General features: G+C 40.9%; 1 protein-coding gene across 1 annotated transcript in view; it reads right to left on the bottom strand.

Moving 5' to 3' along the window:
- etfa (electron transfer flavoprotein subunit alpha) overlaps positions 1-22,249 on the bottom strand; it is a 48,214-nt gene that overhangs the window by 9,771 nt on the left and 16,194 nt on the right. The window contains exons 7-10 of the mRNA XM_080216053.1: positions 21,316-21,417; positions 19,517-19,585; positions 17,700-17,782; positions 3,015-3,080 (exon numbers count right to left, since the gene is read on the bottom strand). Coding sequence (XP_080072179.1) covers positions 3,015-3,080; positions 17,700-17,782; positions 19,517-19,585; positions 21,316-21,417 — 320 coding nt within the window. The remainder of the gene's footprint in view (positions 1-3,014; positions 3,081-17,699; positions 17,783-19,516; positions 19,586-21,315; positions 21,418-22,249) is intronic.

The following is a 22,249-nucleotide window of genomic DNA, read 5'->3' on the forward strand; positions in this document are numbered from 1 at the left end:
TCCCGGTGCTGTGAGGCAGCAGTGCTAACCACTAATTCAACTCCATTATTAAGTGCCACACTAGCATTTTAACATCAATTTAGAATAATCTCAATGCATTATTTGCCAGAACATTATGGTTTCAACTTTCAACTAAATGCAAGTTCTTAAAAACTATGATCACGTCATAAGGGGTTAACTTTTTTTGGTATGCTTCCAACTAAGAAGGTTAATGGCTTCAAAGAGAAAAAACAGCTTTCACTCTGGATGATTCCATGTATAGTTTATATCATGCATTGTTATGTTTGAGTTCATCTGACAGATCTTTAAACCGAATAAATTCAGTCCATTTTAATGTTAAAACTGGAACGACCACAGATGCAGAATTCACACAAAATCATTCTACAGCAAAGAGATTGCATATTAATAATGCAACAGTTGGAATGCAAATATAGCCACACAAAATCGGAAACAGCAAGCAACAGTATATAAACACACTAATTATAAACTGCAATATTAAACAGCAGAAAAGGGGAAAGATTATTTTAAAATCACTGGTCAAAATTCTTTTGGTTTAAATAGGCTCTGGGAGCTCTGACACCACCATATCATTGGAGAGTAAATTGCCTCACGTAAAATAATGAAATGTGGAGCTCTCTTCTTCAAAAAGCTATGGATGGTGTGTTCACTGAATTTTTCAAGGCAGAAATCAATAAGTTGTTAGGTAAGATATCTAGGGATATGGAACAAAGACAAATGAATGAAGTTGAGGGACAAATCAGCCGGGAGCTAAATTGAGGGGCTCAATGGTCTATCCCTTCGTTACATTAATTCGGAGATGGATCAAGTATAAACACAGTAGATTAGACAACACATGAAAGCCATCTGAATTTAAACCGTCGTGGCAGGCGATTGCAAGCAGCAACAGTACCCAAAGCCGGAGGAAGGATTAAGCTACTGCAGATCACGGTCTCAGTGTCTAGTGTTCAGTGCAACAACTTAACAAGACAGTAAATGGATCACAGGAAGAAATATATATCGCACAGGGATTTCACAGCTCACAAATACAAAAGTAAGGGAAATTCCTAGAAGCTATTGCGCAAATGGAGGACTAGAATTAAAAAGGCCAGTCATTGGGTACAACAAAAGTACTTTGTAAACACTGAGAACAAAAAATTGCACTGTGCAGTACAAGCATATGAACATGACAACAGGTTGACATGAAATTCCTGTTTCCTTCTTCCATCATAACAAACAAAGATGTTTCACAACAATTCACTACTACACAAATGCCAGAAGTAATTTCACTTCAGAAGGAGAGAGAACGATTCTAACGTGGGAGTAAATGATGAATCAGGATTTTAGTTCCTACCATCTCTGAACATTTTTACCAAACTTTGATCATCGCTGGGGAAATGGTCGGGATACTATATTGAGCTCCAGAGTGGGGGAATCTGAATTATTCAAGTTGAAATGGCAGACCATGCTACTATATTTTCTCTACACCATTAGAATGAGTAATTCCTCTCTGCTGGGATCTGTTAGGTCGTCAGTTTAAACAAGAATAAAATGCACAGGAAATCAAAACCAAAAACAGTCTGGCCTCAAGGCCAATTTGTCAAGTTTTTTTTTGCTGTGACATATGTGGAGAATTTTAATCTTTTTTAAAAATACATTCATTCTCAGAATGTGGGTGGCACTGGCAAGACTGGCGTTTATTGCCTTTCCCTAGTCACCCTTGAGTGGTGCTGAGCCTTTAAGGTCTTCTGTAGTCCATGTGGAGCAGTTTGCTGGGCTACAGGTAGACAGACAGGTAGTATTGAGGCGGTGGGGGGTGGGGGGGGCTGCAGAAGGACTTGGACATGTTAGGAGAGTGGGCAAAGAAGTGGCAGATGGAATACAATGTGGAAAAGTGTGAGGTTATGCACTTTGATAGGAGGGATGGAGGCAAACTATTTTCTAAAAATGGGGAAATGCTCAGGAAATCAGAAATACAAAAGGGACTTGGGAGTCCTTGTTCAAGATTCTCTTAAGGTTAACGTGCAGGTTCTGTTGGCAGTTAGGAAGGCAAATGTAATGTTAGCATTCGTGTCGAGAGGGCTAGAATACAAGAGCAGGGATGTACTTCTGAGGCTGTATAAGGCTCTGGTCAGACCCCATCTGGAGTATTGTGCACAGTATGTGCTGGCCTCGGAAAGGGTCTACAGGAGGTTCACAAGAATGATCCCTGGAATGAAGAACTTGTTCTATGAGGAACAAGTTGAGGATTCTGGGTCTGTACTCAAGAGTTTAGAAGGATGAGGGGGGAATCTTATTGAAACTTACAGGATACTGCGAGCCTGCATGGAGTGAATGTGGAGAGGACGTTTCCACTAGTAGGAAAGTAGAACTAGAGGGCACAACTTCAGGCTAAAGGGATGATCCTTTAAAACTGGGATGAGGAGGAATTTATTTAGCCGGAGTGTGGTGAATCTGTGGAACTCTTTGCTGCAGAGGGCTGTGGAGGCCAGGTAATCGAGTGTCTTTAAGACAGAGATAGATAGGTTCTTGATTAATAAGAGGATCAAGGCTTGTGGGAGAATGGGGACGAGAAAAATATCAGCCATGATTGAATGGCAGAGCACACTTGATGGGTTGAGTGGCCTAATTCTGCTCCTTATGTCCAATTGTCTTATGGTCTACTCCATAGGTCAATGAAGTGTCAAAGAAGTTGATGAGGGAATGAAGTCATAGGATAAGCCAGACCAGATAAGGATGGCAGATCTCCTTCCCTAAAGGCTGTTGTTACTGAAGCTAATAGATTTTTATGGCGTCTTTGGCTGATGCTAGGCTGTTCATCCCCAGGTTTCGTTTTTATTGCAAATCCTAATATTAGCATGGTAGGATTTCAACCCGCATTCACTGGATTAGATTAAAAGCAAAGCAACTACACCAACCTACTCCTAAAAAAAAAACAAGAAACGAACCCTCTAGGCTATTTTAACCATGTCAGCCAAGAACTGTGTCATTAAAAGAACATGTTCTGTTTAAAATACCTTGCTGTCCTTCATTCCTGCCAGATGCTGTATTGCTCCTGAAATCCCAACAGCAATATACAGCTCCTACAAATGTAAAAAAAATGTTTGTTAGAGAGTAAAATGCAAGACAGGGGTCAAAAGCATCTCTTGGTCTCAGCAACAGTCGCAATGTAATTCAGTATAGATTCTACATCAAATAACTGGTTACAACCACTCGATATCTATGTGCCCTTGCAATTCTGGCCTCTTAAGCATCTCTGATTTCCTTTGCTCCACCACTGGCGGCTGTCCTCATGTCCATGACTCTGAAATGCCTTCCCTAAACATCACTGGGTGGCACAGCAGTTCAGTGGTTAGCACTGCTACTTCACTGCGCCAGGGACGCAGGTTCGACTCCTGGCTTGGGTCACTGTCTGTGCGAGTCTGCACGTTCTCCCCGTGTCTGCATGGGTTTCCTCCAGGTACTCCAGTTTCCTCCCACAGTCGGAAAGACGTGCTGGTTAGGTGAAGTGGTCATGCTAAATTCTCCCTTAATGTACCCAAACAGGCGCTGGAGTGTGGCGACTAGAAGAACTTCACAGTAACTCCATTGCAGCATTAGCGTAAGCCTACTTGTGACTAAAAGTTTAGCTTTTAATTTTAACTCTGACTTAGAGTCAGTCCTCAAAACTTTCCACTTTGATCAATCTTGCTCTAAATCTCTCATGTGACTCAGTGTCAAGTTTTGTCCGATAACACTCTTGTGAAGCACATATTAAAGGCTCTAAAATTGTTAAATGATTTCTCATCTCATCAATCAAATAAAAACTTAGATCAGATTTGTTCATGTGTTACCCTTCAGCATAAATCTGAATAAACACAAAAGCTGAAAGTAGTTCACACAAAATGATTTCCAGTAAGGTTGTTTTACAAGAATGAAAATAAAAGAATACAATCGTAGAATTCCTCCAATGCAGAAGGAGGCCATTTGTGACATCAGGCCTGCACCAACAACAATCCACCCAGGCCCTAAACCCGTAACCTCACACATTTACCCTGCTAATACTTCTGACTCGAAGAGGCAATTTAGCATGGCCAATCAACCTGACCCACACATCCTGGGACACTAAAGGGAAAATAGAGCATGGCCAATCAACCTAACTGGCACATCTTCAGAGTGCGGGAGGAAACCAGAGCACCTGGAGGAAACTCACTCAGATACAGGCAGAATGTGCAAACTCCACCCAGTCACCCGAGGCTGGAATCGAACCCAGGTCCCCGGCACTGAGAGGCAGCAGTGTTAATCACTGTGCCACCATAGCTTAAAAGAAATTACAAAATTTCAGACTTGCATTGTGACTCAGCCAACAGGATAGAACATTTAAATCAGATACAAAGGTTTTAGCTTCCACATAATGTCTGAATTTTTGGGCTTTCAAAGTCAAAATGATGTATTGGCAATTTAGCATCGTGAAAATTTCCCATTTATCATGCATTAGGATTCAGGTTCAAATATCATAACTATCAACTGGAAAGTCATAGACTTTCAGATAAGGGGGCAGGACGTAATTGCTTATAGCAAGTAAAAGTTAGGGTTTGTTGTCATAAGAGTTTTATTAAGCCACACATTCACATAATTATAGAATCACAGATGCAAAGGCGGCGACCATTTGGTCCATCAAGCCACTTCTAGTTCTCTGAAAGAGCTATCTAATCAGTTCCAAACTCTTGCTCTCTGTACCCTGTCCTTTCCCTTTTGAAGCATTAGGCAACGTATTCCAGGTCTTATCGCTGAGAATTTAAAAATTCTCATCTCCCACCACCCCCCTCCCACCATCACGTCACTCATCTCTAGCCTTTTAGCCAATTGTTTTAAACCTTTACCCTCCAGTTACGAAAACAGCGCCTTTCCTACCTACACAAACCCTCAGGGGATACATTAAATGTATCACTTCGCATTTTTCTGCTGAAGTCATTACATTCCAGCAAAGTTGAACTAAATTTGAATTTAAAGAAAAGTTGTGTGCGCAGACTGCTTCATAAAAATTCAAACTACAATTTGGAGTTGACTAGATAGAATAAAATGAAATTATAATTTTGCATCATTAGCATAGTGGCAGAAAATCTTGTTCCAATCAGGTGTATAAAGGCTGGAATAAAATCAAAACTATTGAATCACGTTAAGTGCTTTTAAATTAAAAGTAAACAGTGTGGTCGACAAAAAGAATGTGTTTCCTGAAACAATGCTGCATTATCTGACCACTAGCTATTAAGAGTGCTTTTAATCCATCACAACACATGAACCGAAACAAAATACAAAGTCCCATTGTATCCAACTCTTCTAGATTGTTGGCAAGTATACTGCTCATCACTTTCTTTTAGACTCTCTTGAAAGGTTCTATCTTCCTCTATCATAAGAACTAGGAGCAAGAGTAGGCCATCTGGCCCTTTGAGCCTGCATCGCCATTCAATAAGATCATGGCTGATCTTTTCATGGACTCAGCTCCACTTACCCGCCCACTCACCATAACCCTCAACTGTTCAAATCCTTCACTGTTCAAATATTGATCTATCCTTGCCTTAAAAACATTCAAGGACGTAGCCTCAACGGCTTCACTGGGCAGGGAATTCCACAGATTCACAATCCTTTGTGTGAAGAAGTTCCTCCTTAACTCAGTCCTAAACCTGCTCCCCCTTATTTTGAGGCCATGCCCCCATAGACATTCCCCTATCCCTTGCCTCCCTAGACATCCACCCCAGCCACGCCAACATGTAGCAATATTCTGCACCCCTCCACCAGCTTAAATGGGTTTATCCATCAAATACCACCACAAGCATGCAGAGTTGTGGGGAAGAGATTACTGTAAGTACAATTGTAAATGCACTTCAGTGATGTTTTAAAAAGCTCACAAAACATTGTATTGATAAGGGTTAAACTATTCAGAGGGCTAGTTAGTGAAACATGAAGCACGAAACTGGAAGACACCTCATTTCAGCAACACATCAATCCTTTGGGAACTTCCTCAATCTTCATACAGAATGAAAGGCTAATCAAACCAGTGAAGACCTGTTAGAGCACCATCCCAACCTGGCCAGTAATCAGCAATGCTGAAAGCATGTAATAGCAATTTTGTTGAAAATAACGTAGAATCTTCCACCAGTGATATTACCACCCGTGAAAATCTACAACTGAGTGTGTAAAGGGAGAATTCAGACAGGGCCAGACATTGGAATTCTCTAAAACTGTTGCCTCAATTCATTTTTGACTCCATTAAGACAACACCTCCAAATTCCACCCCCACCCCCCCCCCCTCCCAAATTGGTTCAGATGAGAGTTTTAACATTCAGACGCCTAACACAGCGTGTGCTACACGTGCAGGCAAGACTAAGTCATAGAGGTTAACAGCATGGAAACAGGTCCTTCAGTCCAACTTGTGCCTGGAACTCTGACGAGGGTAGTAGTGGAAGCAGATACGGTAGTGACTTTTAAGAGGTGTCTGGACAAATACATGAATGGGATGGGAATGGAGGGATATGGACCCTGGAAGAGGAGGGGGTTTTACTTCAGTTGGGCAGCATAGTCAGCACAGGTTTGGACGGCCAAAGGGCCTGTTCCTGTGTTGTAATTTTCTTTGTTCTTGTCCATGCTGTCCAGTTTTTACCACTAAGCTATTCCCAATTGACAACTGATCATAGATTATATAGACGATTAATTTAGAATTTTTTAAAATGGAATTCAAATTTCACCATCTGGCATGGTGGGATTTGAATTCAGATCCCCAGAGCATTATTTGACACACTTGTGTGGTGGTTGATTATTACGAGCACATTCTAGGCAAATTTCACATTTTTATATTACAAGAACACAATACTGTACTAGGCTTAGTGGAGAATTCTTTCATGTAAGGAGAGGACTACATGGAAAGGATAAACACTGTTTGAAGTATATATATTTTATAAAACAATCTGTGCTAATTCCGGTTTCCATGAAAGAGGATACATGGAACATATGCTCTGGTAGACACAATGGGGTGTGGACGACATACATAGTGACAGATGATAAGTATTGCAAATTCACCAGTAGCTCCCTTTTTAGTGCCTTTACATGAGAAAGGCAATCAAATTTTTAAAGAGCTCCTTTAGAGCACAGCATTTTAGACTTCTGTCCTTTACAACATCATGAAAGAACCAACTCACGGGCGGTTGTGATACACATTCAAATTTACCTTCCACAAGGGAGGTTTATCCAAAGGATGCAAAAGTAGTAAGGTCAGATTTGGCCTGTGAAGAATAGAGGGCACAGAAAAATCCACTGCATCAAGTTATCCTTTTGCCAAGTTCCACTAATGAGTTTTCCAATGTTGTTTGAACGAGTTGGTGGGCACATTTATACTCAGTTAGATGGAATGTGGAACAGGAGCCACAACAGATCAGCACTCATCCCATCCCACTCTTAAGAAGATTTCCTTCAGCTTTGATCAAGAAAGCCATGTAATTACTCTTAAGATGAGTGGTTAGGGTGTCTACTGGAGTGAGATGCCCCGCACTGTTTCCTTCTGGCCTCCAGGGAGCAGCACGTAAATTGCTCTCAGCTAAATGCACTCGCACATGAATATTTCAGTACAATTTAATGTTTCTGCACAAACCCCACAGGAGCAGAGCATCAATTTGTGAACAGAGCTCTGGTAGAGTTAAAAGCCAGACCAGATATTGCAATATCAAAAATTCTGTCAATCTGGTGGGAATTTATCCTTTTTTAAAAAAAGGAAAAGCAGGAGGTAGAGAAGAAGCTTGCAGTAAAGGAGTCCCAGCTGTGTATAAACATACTCAGAGGTTTTCAGCAAAGCAACTCCTGGGCATGACTGAATAATCCTGTTTTTAATAAAAACACAACATGGAAAGCAAAACGATTTGCCAAGCTAGACCCAAGATCCCCTAAGCCACCAGCATTTACAAACACTAAGAGTCGGCCCGCCAAAAGATAAAAAAGTGTTGCAAAAAGTCCATTTATTAACAATCATCTTCCTGTGTTAGAACACAAGATAGTGACCAGTTGCTCAGGCTATAGCTAACTCAATCAGACATGTTGACACTCCGCAGGTGCATGACAACACTTAAAACCAGTCCACTGTGCCACACGCTTGCCTACCATATGCCACCTGCTACTTCAAGCCATTTGAGCACTCAATCTTTTTCCGATTTGTGCTACGCGAACAGAAGGGATCATCCAGGAGTTTGGTGTGTGTGTGTGTGTGTGTGTGTGTGTGTGTGTGTGTGTGTGTGTTGGTGGCATCCCAGAACAGAACAGGCCATTCAGCCCACTGGTCAAAGAACAGTCCCAACTCAATTTTAAAAATATATTCATTCATTGGCTGTGGGCATCACTGGCTGGCCAGCATTTATTGTCCATCCCTAATGCCCTTAAGATGGTGGTGAGCTGCCTTCTTGAATCACTGCAGTCCACTTGCTGTGGGTTGACCCACGACGCTGTTAGTGACGGAATTCCAGGATTCCTTCAATTCTTGTCATTGTGGATATTCAGCGTGATTTTGCACAAAACATTACTCACCCTTGCTAGCCAGTCAAAACATTCAAATCAATAGTAGTATCACGTGCTACTATTTTAGGTGGTGCTCTAAATGTAGGACACTCCATTGAGCTAGTGTTTTATCTTACCCTCAATGCTAAGAACAAAATTATGTTAGGAAAAACTTTCCATTTGTACAGTAAGAAGTCTCACAACACCAGGTTAAAGTCCAACTTTCACCATCAAGATGTTTCAAAATGTTTAACACCCAATTAAGTACATTTAAAGTGTTGTTGCTACTGGAATGTAGAAAACTTGCCACCAGTTCCCAAAGATACCAGTTAAATAAATGGCCAGGTGATCTGCCATTTTAAGAATGCTGGCTGAATGATTAATATTGGCCAGGACACCAGAGAACTCTGCGATCATCTTCGCAAAGGTGCCATGGAAAGTACCTTTGTGACTGTGATTAGTGTTTGCTGTACCTTACTTTCAACAGAAGATTTGAAAAAAATACAGAATTATAGTTAAAAAGTAAAAAGATTAAAAACAGCTCCTTCCCCACCCACCAAAATCTGGAAGTCAACATTATTCATGTTTAACAGTTTATATCTTCACACTGTAGGGTTCAAATCCCATATGGATGTCACATGCTGATTGCTGAGTTCCTTCCTTACAATTGTCGAAAATCATTTTGATCATCTGGCATACAAATGTCTCCCTTATTTCTTTACATCACTCTTGGTGCCATCCACTCTGATTCACTGAGCAGATCTCAAATCCGAGAGTAAACATGGAAAGCAGGAATTGCTGGACAAAAATGACCAAGATACGTCCAGCTCATCTTCCATTATCTTTGGCTGTTACACAATTCAATAATGACATTGTTGACAAATCATACCCACATTAGTCATTCCAATGCCATCTCGTCATAGCTGACTTTACCCATCGTGTTGTCATAGAAGGAGATCACATCGAGCAGCTTTGGTGTGAACACTTATCTCCACAGTTTAATTAGACCCCCTCTGTTCACATGGTCCTACATCTTAATGAGATCAATAAAGATTAGTCTCTTTGCTCTCAGCATTCCCTTGTAGCTGCTGGACTGAGGCGATCACGTTAATTTACAGAGCTTCCAGTTTTGAAACTACACTAGATTCACGGTAGATGTGTTTAGCCAGAAACTGCAGACTGACCAGGGCAAATAATTTTCCCACAATGCTCAGCAGCACAATGCCTCAATAGTCGTTACAAGACATTTGTTCTTATACAGTCACAAACATCACATCATGTCGTGGGGCACTGCCCCCTCTCTCTAGTAGGGACAGAGGTTGATGCAGATGCTACAGGATTGGCTGTTTGATGAGTTCAGGAGATATAGCATCAGCCAATTGAGTCAAAGCTCCTCCACTGTGGGTTCAATATCCCACTCTGCCACAACAAGCAGGCTATGATGTCTAAAGCTTCCATACTGAGTGTTCTCCCTACAGTATAACTCAAGATAAAGTGTTCTATACAACTCTTCAAACTGTTTATTGCAGTTGGTGAATACCTCCCCTGCCTTCATTTTCAACTGAGATGTTTTCTTTCCTGATCTACCTTTAATAATTTGAACCCTGCATACATGCCTTGAGCATCTTAAATCAATGGACATTCTGGCTGTTGTAACTAATGTCACTGGCCCAAGCCTAGCAGACTCTGGCACTTTAGTTCAGTGGCTCTTAGTGCATTCAGAGTGTTCACACTCAGCCCTCTCTCGTAATTAAGGCCAGTGGACTGCTGGGCTTCAAGGACATCAGTGAAGTTAGCTTCAAACCAGTCAGCGTTTTTCTGCTCATTGCCCATGAAGTGCAGTATTGTAGCAGGGTCCTGAAATAAGTTCCATTTTACTCCTGCATTCTATATGGGAGTGCCGGAGAGCAATCAATTCAAGAAACTGCTGGTTCTTATCTGGCTAGGCAATATAGGTAATGTTGATTTGAAGATATTATTTGTGCTTTAAATGACAAAACTTCAAGAGTTGTATCTGTATCACAGTCGGTACTGTGGGGGCAGTTGTGTGTGTTGAGAGTCAAGTCTGGTGATCAGATCCACTGGTGCCAATGCCCTGATGTTAGATGTCTCCAGGACACACTGCAGTGTGAGTTGTTATGTAAGAAGCTCATGGTACCAGCAAAACTCAAGTAGTGCCTGTCAATTTTCATTTATAATTCCCATCCCATGGTGTCTGGAGGTAGAAAGGTCAGTCTCTGTCTGTGGCCACTTTTGCGTTCAAGTCCCCAGTAGGTAAAAACAGCTTGACTCAAGAATTGTGCTGATAGAAGTGTCAAGTTCAGCACAGAACGTTCTTTCTTGTCTGTAGTGGAGCATAATGTTGGCGTATTGAAATTCATGAGATTAACTAGCTCTGCTTCAGCTGAGAGGTGGATGCAAAGAACATATTCCAAACTACTTGTTAGGAGCATGGAGGTTTGCCATCAAGTGTAACGAGTTTCTTACTGTAAAGCCTATAACTTGCTCATGCATTTCCTCTGGACTTTTCCCCTGACAGATCAACAAGCAATGTTTTTTCTTTCACCAATTCCCTCTCAACAAGCCGGGTCTTTTGTTGGGAAGCTATGTCGATATTCAGCCTCTCAAGTTCCATGTCAATCACAGCTGTCTTTGCACATTTATTCGCAAGCTGCACGTTGTCTGTCAATCCCAGGAAGAACAAAGAACAGTACAGCACTGAAACAGGCCCTTTGGCCCTCCAAGTCTGTGCCGACACAACTTGCCTCTATGTGGTCCATATCCTTCTAATCATGATTCTGCCCAGATGCCTCTTGAATATTGTTATAGAATTGGCTTCCATCACCTCCTCCAGCAACATGTTCCAGGCATTCACCACCCCATGAAAAACTTGCCCCTTACATCTCTTTTAAATTTCCCCCGTCTCACTTTCAATCTATGCCCCCCGAGTAATTGACCCTTTGACCCTGGGAAAAAGACAGTCTGTCCACTCTATCCAAGCCTATCATAATCTTATAAACCTCTATCAGGTCCCCCCACCACCCTCTGACGCTCCAATGAAAACAATCGAAGTTTGTTCAACCTTTCTTCATAGTCCATATCCTCTAAATCAGACAACATCCTGGTAAATCTCTTCTGTACCCTTTCCAATGCATCAACATCTTGCCGGTAGTGTAGCGACCAGAACTGTACACAATACTCCAATTGCGGCCTAACTAAAGTCTTAACATAGCTACATGATTTTCCAATTCCTATACTCAACGCCCCAACTGATGAAGGCCAGCATGCCATATACCATCTTGACCACCTTGGTTGCCATCTTCAGGGAACTGTTTTTCTGCACATCTAGATCCCTCTGTATGCGAATATTTCTAAGGGTTCTACCATTTATCGTACACTTTCCTTCTGCAATAAACCTTTCAAATCGCATACCTCACATTTGTCCAGGTTAAATTACATCTGCCATCTTTCAGCTTAGGTCTCCAGCCAATTTATATTCTGCTATATCTTCTGACAATCCTCCTCACTATCTGCTACTCTCCCAATTTTTGAATCATCTGCAAATTTACTAATCAGGCTATGTACATTTTTCTCCAAATCATTTATATATACTACAAACAGAGGCCCCAGCGCTGATCCTTGTGGAATACCACCTGTCACACAGAAGTACCCTTTCACACTCAGCTTTCTATGCCTTTGCGAGTTTTGTATCCATCTTACCAGCTCACCTTGGATCCCTTAGGACTTCACCTTCTATATCAGCTTGTCATGAGCAGCTTATCAAAGATTTTACTAAAGTCCATCTATACAACTGCCCTGGTCAATTTTTCGTGTCACTTCTTCAAAGAATTCGATTAAGTTTGCAAGACACGACCTCCCCTTCACAAAACTGTGCTGCCTATTGCCAATAAACCTATCCTTTTCCAGATGCGAGTACATCCTGGCCCTAAGAATCTTCTCTCTGATTCTCCCTATACTGATGTAAGGCTCACAGACCTGCAATTTCCCGGATTGTCTCTTCTGCCCTTCTTAAACACGGTCCTGACATTCCAGCTTGCCAAACAGCTGGCATCTTTTCTTTGCATTTTTGTTTTATTTGTTTTGTCTAATGCAATAGATTCTGTCGCACTGGTTGAGCAGAGACTCAAGTTCCAAGCACCCACTGAAGCAGGTAGACTCTGATAGGTTAGCACCCTACTTGTCAGGGGCCCCAGTGGGCGACAGCTTATCAGTGGGACATGATGGTCTCTCCCACTGGGCAACAGCTCCTAGCATCTGTTCTCTACATCAATGGAGTTGGGCTTATCACTCATAATTGCTGTCTCACATGTTGTGCTAATGCTTTGCAGTGAAACTGGAATAAGATGACCCCTGTCCCTGGGGAGACTGTGTCACATTACTCTGGCTCAACACTTCTCAGGGATAACTCCACCACACATTTAAGGAAAATCTAGATAGAAACGTGAAGAATGAAGGACAAAGGGATCAAAGAAATAGGATTAGCTGAAATGGGTGGAAATGGCATATTTTTATACTGTGAATTCTAATTTCAAAAATTTAAAATATACTCATTAAATTGGATAATATAAGTATGTTGAAACTAAGAAATCCTTATCTAAACCAGTTTCCCCCTCCCCCAGTAGATTTTTAGCAGGACGAGGAACAACACTATTAATCAGCACCTATTTACTATAACTCTCTCCACGAGAATCAGATCCACAGTGTAAATCAGATGCTGGTCAAAGATCTGCAGTTACAGTGCAAGTGAAATTCAAGTTCTGTAATAAAGAACTGCTCACTTTTCCTTTGAATGTTTTAGTAAGACAGTGCCCCAGAAGACATTTTATTAAAATAAACTAGAAGTTCATTCTATGGGTTAAAGGGACTCATGAACTGCAACCAACGGGCCTTTACCTCAAGAATGCTGGTTAAAACTGTCATGCACCTTGTAGGAAGAGGAAAGTCAGCAGAATCGCATTCAAATTATACGCAAAAAGTATATCGAGAGAGCAACATAATAGCACTTATGCCATGCTTTGTGGGGCACTTCTGTGTTTAGAGGCTGTCTCTATTCTCAGGACACATTATTTATGTGCACTTATGGGTCTCACTAACCATTGAGAGCTTTAGCCGAACCACAGAGAACATGTACTGGTCTCCTCAGTCAAACTTTGTAATGTCCAACATCCTTTAATGGAAGCTTATATGAAAGATTAAAAAAAGCTGTGCCAGCAGACTACTAACCAATTAACCCCGTGAGTGCCTGCGTCACTTTGCAAACAGCAAAGGAATATTTACCTGCATTCAACATTCCTTTTACACTACATACAAACTGCTATCAGCAAGGTAACCAAAGTAAGGTTACATTCATGTAAATGGTACAACACACTTTATTAGCATGCACTGATAAAACTTCTACAATATCCTACAAGTCTTTCCTAGTGCACTGAAGTACTTTATAGAACTCAAGAAGGCATACCGTAAATTGGCTAAGGAATACCATCCAGATAAAAATTCAAATGCTGGCGATAAGGTAAAGACAAAGAATCTGTTTGCATTTTTTTACTTGAACACATTTAATATTGCTATACTTGAATTGAGAAATTTTGAAATTCAAAAAGTGGATCACTGGTGAGGCTGGGCTCACTTATTTCTAAGTTAGCATCAGTGACAGGGCACCTCTGTTTGGCACTGCCATTGAAATGCTAATTTTAAGATTGCAATGAAGGTACTCATTACTTTTTTAAAATCTGCTCTTGCTGCCCTCATGAAAGCACAACTACCCAGTCTGAGATTTCGTTCCATCATTAGCATGAACCATGTTAGATTATTAGACTACAAAGGGCATTCCACACTTTCACTTCCAGCGGGAGTCCATTGATTTGAAACCTCATGCATTAGATTTTCTTCAAATTCAATGACAATCGTAGTCATTGAACTTCAAAACTGAGTATTTTCTTAGTGAGAAGTTTGAGAGAAATACTTTCTATATGCAGGAAAAGTTCATAAGAGAAAGGTTGTAAACAACATTAAGATAATGTCAGGTCCTAGACCACTCGCCAGGTGCCTTGCATTCTGACAAATATTTTTACTACATCACACATTTATTAATGGACTCTATCCTGCAAGCCTACTGAAACATTAGATCGCTTTCACGGACAGAGTTTACCTATGTATATAGTAAGGCCAAGTAGTTTTCAGTTGATTTATCTTTGGAAACAACCTTTAGTGACACAAAGATGAGTGGAAAAGCAAATTGTGCAGAGGGTGTGGAAAGTCTGCAGAGGGATCTGGATAGGCTGAGCAAGTGGGCGAGGACCTGGCAGATGGAGTACAATGTTAGCAAGTGTGAGGTCATCCACTTTGGCAGGAATAATAGTAGGAGGGATTACTATTTAAAGGGTGAAAAGCTGCAGCACGCTACAGTGCAGAGGAAGCTGGGGGTCATTGTGCACGAGTTGCAAAAACCCAATCTGCAGGTGCAGCAGGTGATCAAGAAGGCAAATGGAATGCTGGTCTTTATAGCGAGGGGATTAAATATAAAAGCAGGGAGGTCTTGCTGCAACTGAACAGGGCACTGGTGAGGCCGCAGCTGGAGTACTGTGTGCAGTTTTGATCACCTTGCACAAGGATATTTTGGCCTTCAGGGAGTGCAGAGGAGGTTCACTAGGCTGATACCAGAGATGAGGGGGTTGGGCTATGAAGAGAGACTAAATAGACTGGGTCTGTACTCGTTGGAGTTTAGAAAATAATGAAAGGGATGGATAGGGTAGAGGTAGAGAGATTCTTCCTGTTCAGAAAGGACAGCAAGACTAAAGGGCCACAGCCTCAGGATAAGGGGGCGGGGGGACAGTTTAGAACGGAGTTGAGGAGGAACTTAAGGGTGGTGAATCTCTGGAATTCTCTGCCCGTTGAAGTGGTGGAGGCTACCTCGCTAAATATATTTAAGTCACAGGTAGATAGGTTTTTGACAGACAAGGGAATTAAGGGTTATGGGGAGAAAGTGGGAAAGTGGAACTGATCCACTTCAGATCAGCCACGATCTTATTGAATGGCGGGGCAGGCTCGAAGGGCTAGATGGCCCACTCCTGCTCCTATTTCTTATGTTCTTATAGTATGTGAAATCAACTAATGACAACTAATTTTGCAGTTGTAACCAAAAAATAATCTTACAATCTAGTGGTTTACTAAACAAAATATAATTGAAAAAATTAACTTTGTATCTGAACCCCATTACAAAATACTTCCATATCTTTCTCAAGAATCAACAATAACACACATGCAGCTCTATTTCAAAAATATTTCAATATTCAACTTAAATGTAGGTAAATTGACCTTTAATTGTAGGTTAAATAAATCTCAAATTGACTTGCAGAACCACAGTTCTCTCAATATTTAAGTTACTTTGCTTTTGTCCATTACTAAAAGCAAGATTTTGACTATCATATTCTCAACATCTCTCAAAAAAGAACTGTTGCAGCAAACCGTATGCACTGAAGCAACAATCCACAGGGTGGCACAGTGGTTAGCACTGTTGCCTCACAGTGCCAGGGTCCCAGGTTCAGTTGGGTCACAGTCTGTGCAGAGTCTGCACGCTCTCCCCGTGTCTACATGGGTTTCCTCCAGATGCTCCAGTTTCCTCCCACAGTCCAAAGATGCGCAGGTTAAGTTCATTGGCCACGCTAAATTCTCCCTCAGTGTACCCGAGCATGGGCCAAAGTGTAGCAACTAGGGGATTTTCACAGTAACTTCATGGCAGTGTCAATGTAAGCCTACTTGTGTCTAACAAATAAGTTTTTAACTGATTGTACAATAACTAGTAGACAACTGAGGTTCAAATATTCTGACCTGTGCACTCAAATGTTTTTCAGGATTAAATAATTGCAATTAAAATTGTGATGAATATTGTATCCATCATTCATTCAATGAATAACTGGGGAAAAACAGCTCAAGTTTGGAAAGGTACATCACAAGGAGTGCTTTACGGTCACATTGTGATAAGCTTAGCGACTACACAAAAACGCAACGAACGAAACCAGATTTCAAAGGATGTACCCACCCCAGGAGACGACAGTTAAAATTTTTTAAGGAGACTTCAATTCAAACTAGGAACCTCATGACCCTGAACTGAGCACTAATGGAACCTTTGCATTCTAGCTGTGCTTGCTGGAACACACGAGTGAAACATTTTACCATCTGCCTTCAGGGAATTAAAATCCCAAATCAAAATACCCAGGTGCATATATGCACAATTTTCTTGTGCATTAAACTCTTTCCAGTGTGTACATTTATCATTAAATTAGCAAATGACAGCACAGTCCACACAACTAATTAGCTTTCTACCCCCAAGGCAAATGCTGGGCTTTGAATACACAGGAATTTGTTTAGCTTATTCCCTTGAATCATTTATGCTTAATTGTGTTTGCTGGTCCCAAATAAATTTATAATTTAACACTCTGAAGAAATACAGATTTAAAATACCAGTTAAGGCACTGCTCCCGTAATGTTAATTCTGAAAAACGTAATACAGATAGCGGAAAAAATATGGGTGGCATTATTAGCAATGGCTAGAGATTATGAAATTAACCAATCCTATTTAAAGCGTGGTTGAAGGTACTTTTGAACTGGTTGCAAGAGACTGGAGAACCATGCCCAAACTGAAGACTCACTGCACACAGTGCTCTCACCAATTTATTTCACCCAATGCTGCCTTCCAAGTCGTGCCAGAAGTTAAGAGCTACGAATCGCAAGAGCAAAAGGGAGAAAATCCACCAGTTAAATACTTAAGTAGAAATCTAACAGCTCAAGACTCAGTCTACAGTTTCATGCACAAGTCAGGGCTCCAAAGCTTATAGTGCCCCTTTGTATCAGTCATCGACTGCTGAGGGGCAAGGAGTGCCTGTCTTATCCAGTGTAAATACATCAGTTCAATGACTTGTATTTCGTCACCTTAGAGTAAAGGAGAGAAAATCCTAGTGTCCGTTACTGCAGGTGTGAATTCAGAACCAGATTTATATACATTAAGCCAGTAGAGATGTATGCACACATTTCATTTAGTCTGTTTTAATACTGATTTATACAGACTCCAACTTTGTGATCTATACCTTCTCTCAAATCATCAACCTATACTGCTCTGCATTGCCCTACCAATAACTAATTTATTGGATCCCAACTACCGTACTTACAGGTGCTACAATCTTCCCAGTCTGTCCAACTTGCAAATCATTGGGTACAAACCCTGCATCTACTGCAGCTCGAGAAGCACCAACTGTAACAAAGGTGAACAATAATTACTCAGTGTTCCATCTTAGACCTTGCAGCAAAGCAAAACACGGTGAACACATGATGAGAATACTTGCAAAATTCAGTACTGGCTTACAAAACGATCTCTTACAAATGAGAAATCAAGGTTCAAAATTGTAGTGGTATCAAAACCACAACAACTTTATCCAACCGGTATACCAGAATTGAATTCAAAGAAAACCAATAAATCAAATCTTATTTTTAAAAATTTAGAATTTTAGTGTTGGGTATTTTCTCTCAAGTGTTTGGGAAGCATCCTCCTATACATAAAGGGATATAAACGGTTAACTGTGGCTCAAAGCAGATCATGTTATGCCATAACTCAAAATGACAGAACATCTCAGCAGTACTTTTTAATATAAATTCTAGTCAATCTCCTATGGTGTATGGCACGAGGCATCAAGATGATATCTTATTTTGAAGCAAAAAAAATCAGAACAAGGGTGGAAGTATGATTGAAACAGGGTGTATGGGTGTATTACAGTCCCAATTGTCACACCTTCTCTGTCTTTCCATTATAAATTCCTCTGTCCACATTTATAACAGAAATTGTCTGTACAGGCTTGACAGTTAAGCTCTCTTGCATGAGAGAGGTGGCCCTGCAGACCCCAACAAGCAGGAAAATGTAATAACAGCCTGACAAATTTACATATATAGCTCCCACTGGAAATTCGGAAGTAGAGTTTGTAATGGAAAACATGGACATGAAGTGCACAAAGGCAAAAAGATTGATAAAGTGCTGTTGATTAGATGTACTAAATTAGGTTATTTCAAAACTTAAAATTAAGAAGTTGGAATATGTCCAATGGTGCAGTAACTACACTCCAGTAGAATGAGCCACAAGCTGTGTTGCATCCTTCTGTAGGCTAAGTAGCCATGTTGGTATGGCCACAGGAGCACACAATGGTTCAGCCAGGGAATGATGCAAAATAGACTGCACGAGAGCGCCATTTACCTATCCTCTTCACCTTTATGCACACATGACAATAATTGGAGGATGTGCTGGCCTTGGAAAGGGTCCAGAGGAGATTCACAAGAATGATCCCTGGAGTGAAGAGCCTGTCGTATGAGAAATGGTTGAGGGACTGTACTCGGAGAACAGAAGGATGAGAGCGGGGGGGATCTTATTGAAATTTACAGGATATTGCGAGGCCTGGATAGAGTGGACGTGGAATGATGTTTCCACTTGTAGGAAAAACTAGAACCAGAGGGCACAACCTCAGGCTAAAGGGACAATCCTTTAAAACGAAGATGGAGGAGGAATTTTTTCAGCCAGGGAATGGTGAATCTGTGGAACTCTTTGCTGCAGAAGGTTGTAGAGGCCAGGTCATTGAGTGCGTTTAAGACAGAAATTGATATGTTTTTGATTAATAAAGGGATCAGGGGTTATGGGGAAAGGCAGGAGAATGGGAATGAGAAAAATATCAGATTGAATGACAGAGCAGACTCGATGAGCCGACTTGCCTAATTCTGCTCTTATGTCTTATAGTCTTATTGCAAAAAGAAGCTACTGGAACATCCAAATATATTAATTTCCAATAATTTTCTAATTTGAGGAAAATAAACTAATGACAGGTAAGGCGCACTTTTCCCTTTTAATTTTAGAACAACTACATCATGGATCATCGGTAGCTACCTTCAATTACAGAAGTACATTCACTTAATGAAAGAGGAATGAAATGACTATCAATGGACCCACCTGCAGCATGCAACTTGTCCGCGAGCTCATACAACAACTTGAAGTTTTCTCCGCTCTTTAATCCACGCCCTAGCAAACATTAAGGCAATCATATCAGCTATTTAAACAGTCTGTACTAATACAGAATTGCTATTAGATTTTAATATAGTGGCAACGGTACAATAATTCCTGTCTGCCTCATTATTAAAGGCAGCCAGCATAGTGTGGGATTGAAGTCACTTGCAGACTATACAGTAGGGGCTTCCTCCTGACAAACAATTGTTGATACAGTCTGGGAATTTACAACAATTCAGCAGCATTCACATTCATTTTCTTTCTGATGCTCAGCCACAAATATATCTAGAGCTACTGAATTCAGTCACACAGCTTCTTTGATTTGATTTATTATTGTCACATATTAATGGAGTGAAAAGTATTGTTCCTTGCGTGCTATACAGACAAAGAATACCATTCATACAGAAAGGAGAGAGTGTAGTGTTAAGTCATAGTTAGGGTGTAGAGAAGGATCAACTTAATGCAAGATAGGTCCATTCAAAAGTCTGACAGCAGCAGGGAAGCTGTTCTCGAGTCGGTTGGTACGTGATCTCAGACTTTTGTATCTATTTCCCAATAGGAGAAGTAGAGCTCATATAGACCTTGTCCAGAACCAGAACCAGTAGGTTGCCGTTCCCATTGACAGACTGAATTCAAGTAGACCTTGCTAGATCTTTCAGTGAAGGGATAAAAACAAGCAGTGGTGGAAATACTCAGCAAGTTAGGCAACAATGCTCTGATGAAAGATCATCAACCTGAAACATTAACACTGTTTCTCAACACAGATGCTGCCTGACCTACTGATTAATTCTAGCACTTTCAGTTCTTAATTCATATTTCCAGCACATTTGTTTTCCTTACCCATTTTATGGGCCAGTATTTATTGCCCATCCCTAACTGCCCTCCAATTGTGTCTTAGAATCATAAGACCCCTACAGTGCAGAAGGGGGGGGCCATTTGGACCATCCAGCCTGAACCGACAGCTGTCCCAAGCAGACCCATTCCTGCATCCCAATGTATTTATCCACATTGTTGTGGCTCTGGAGTCACCAGGAAAGGATGGCAGATTACCTTCCCTAAAGGACATTAATGAACCAGATGGGTTTTTACAACTATCAACAATGGACTTTTAATGCCAGAATTTATTGAATTCAAATGCCACCATCTGCCGTGGTGGGATTTGAACCCTGATCTCCAGATGTTGCCCTGGGTGTCTGGATTCCCAGTCCAGCAGCAATGCCATTATGCCACCATCTCCCCTCTATGTGCAGCATTTTGCTTTGTCCAATTATCATCTGTTATTTTGCAGAGAAGCCAAAGAACAAGAACTACAGTGAGTTGTATTTAAATACTTCTTGCTCATATTCAAATTATTTTCCTGATGACACAACCTTGAACTTTAGATTTGAGCCCTTAGCTGAGTAAGCCAAAGGCTCTCTTATTAGATGTGGTCTATCCCACAATTGAGAAAATGGAATAAGATATTGTGGAGTAGGGAAAGAAGCAGAAAATCTACAATGATGCAAAAGAACAGCTCCCAAGAAAATGGTTCAAGTTTATTTCATATTTAGAGCTTTCGAAAGATGTCTGTCGGTATATCACAACTAGGAATATAAATCCAATGTTGATTTGTTTTATTTATGTTACAAGAAATGGCAAATTTCATTACAAGATTGTAACTTACTCTGATCCCTCCTGTATTAGGATAACAAATGCAAGAATTGTACTCAAAGATCAAAATATTAGGCACAATATCTCCTACTTACCCCCAGATATAACAATATTAGCACTGGTCAGCTCCGGACGGTCACTTTTGGTCAGGCTTTGTCCAACCCACTCGGACAGACCAGCTCCAGGTGGGGGTGAAACTAGCCATAAAAACAGTGGGAGGGAGTTTAGAAAGGGTAGCATAGAAAGCACAATACAACATATATAAATCATCTTTTTAAGAAAATGACCATGTTAAGCAATAGTCTCACCAAAGTACGCAGAAAGCAACTGTTAGTTATCCAAAATAGAAACTGTGCACTGAGTGCGTTTCATGTCCTAGAACATCCAGAAATTTTCACAGCCTGTTACTATTGAACTGTGCTCTTCAAGCCAAGGAGAGAATGTGACTTACTTTACCTACTCTTAGTACACATTCATAGAAACTAGAAGCAGGAGTAGGCCATTCGGCCCTTTGAGCCTGCCCCGCCATTCATTATAATGATGGCTGATCATCAAATTCAATATCCTGATTCCCACCCCCATCCCCCTGCTGATGTCCCTTGATCCATTTAGCCCCTAGAGCTATATCTAATTTCTTCTTGAAATCACCCTATGTTTTGGCCTCAACTACATTCTGTGGTAATGAATTCCACACATTCACCACCCTCTGGGTGAAGAAATTTCTCATCTCCATTCTTATCTCCATTCTCCTTATCCTCAAACAATGACCCCTCATTTTTGGACTCCCCCACCACTGAGAACATTCTTTCTGAATCTACCCTGTCTAACCCAGTTAGAATTTTATCAGTTTCTATGAGATTCCCTCTCACTCAACTCCAATGAACATATTCCTAACTGACTTTGTTTCTCCTCATGTGACAGTCGTATCACCCCAGGAATCAGCCTGGGAAACCTTCACTGTACTCCCTATATAGCAAGACTATCCTTTCTCAGATAAGGACACCAAAACTCCACACAATACTCCAGGTG

Source organism: Carcharhinus amblyrhynchos, chromosome 32, assembly GCF_965287045.1.
Source record: "Carcharhinus amblyrhynchos chromosome 32, sCarAmb.v2.hapA, whole genome shotgun sequence".
NCBI lineage: Eukaryota > Metazoa > Chordata > Chondrichthyes > Carcharhiniformes > Carcharhinidae > Carcharhinus > Carcharhinus amblyrhynchos.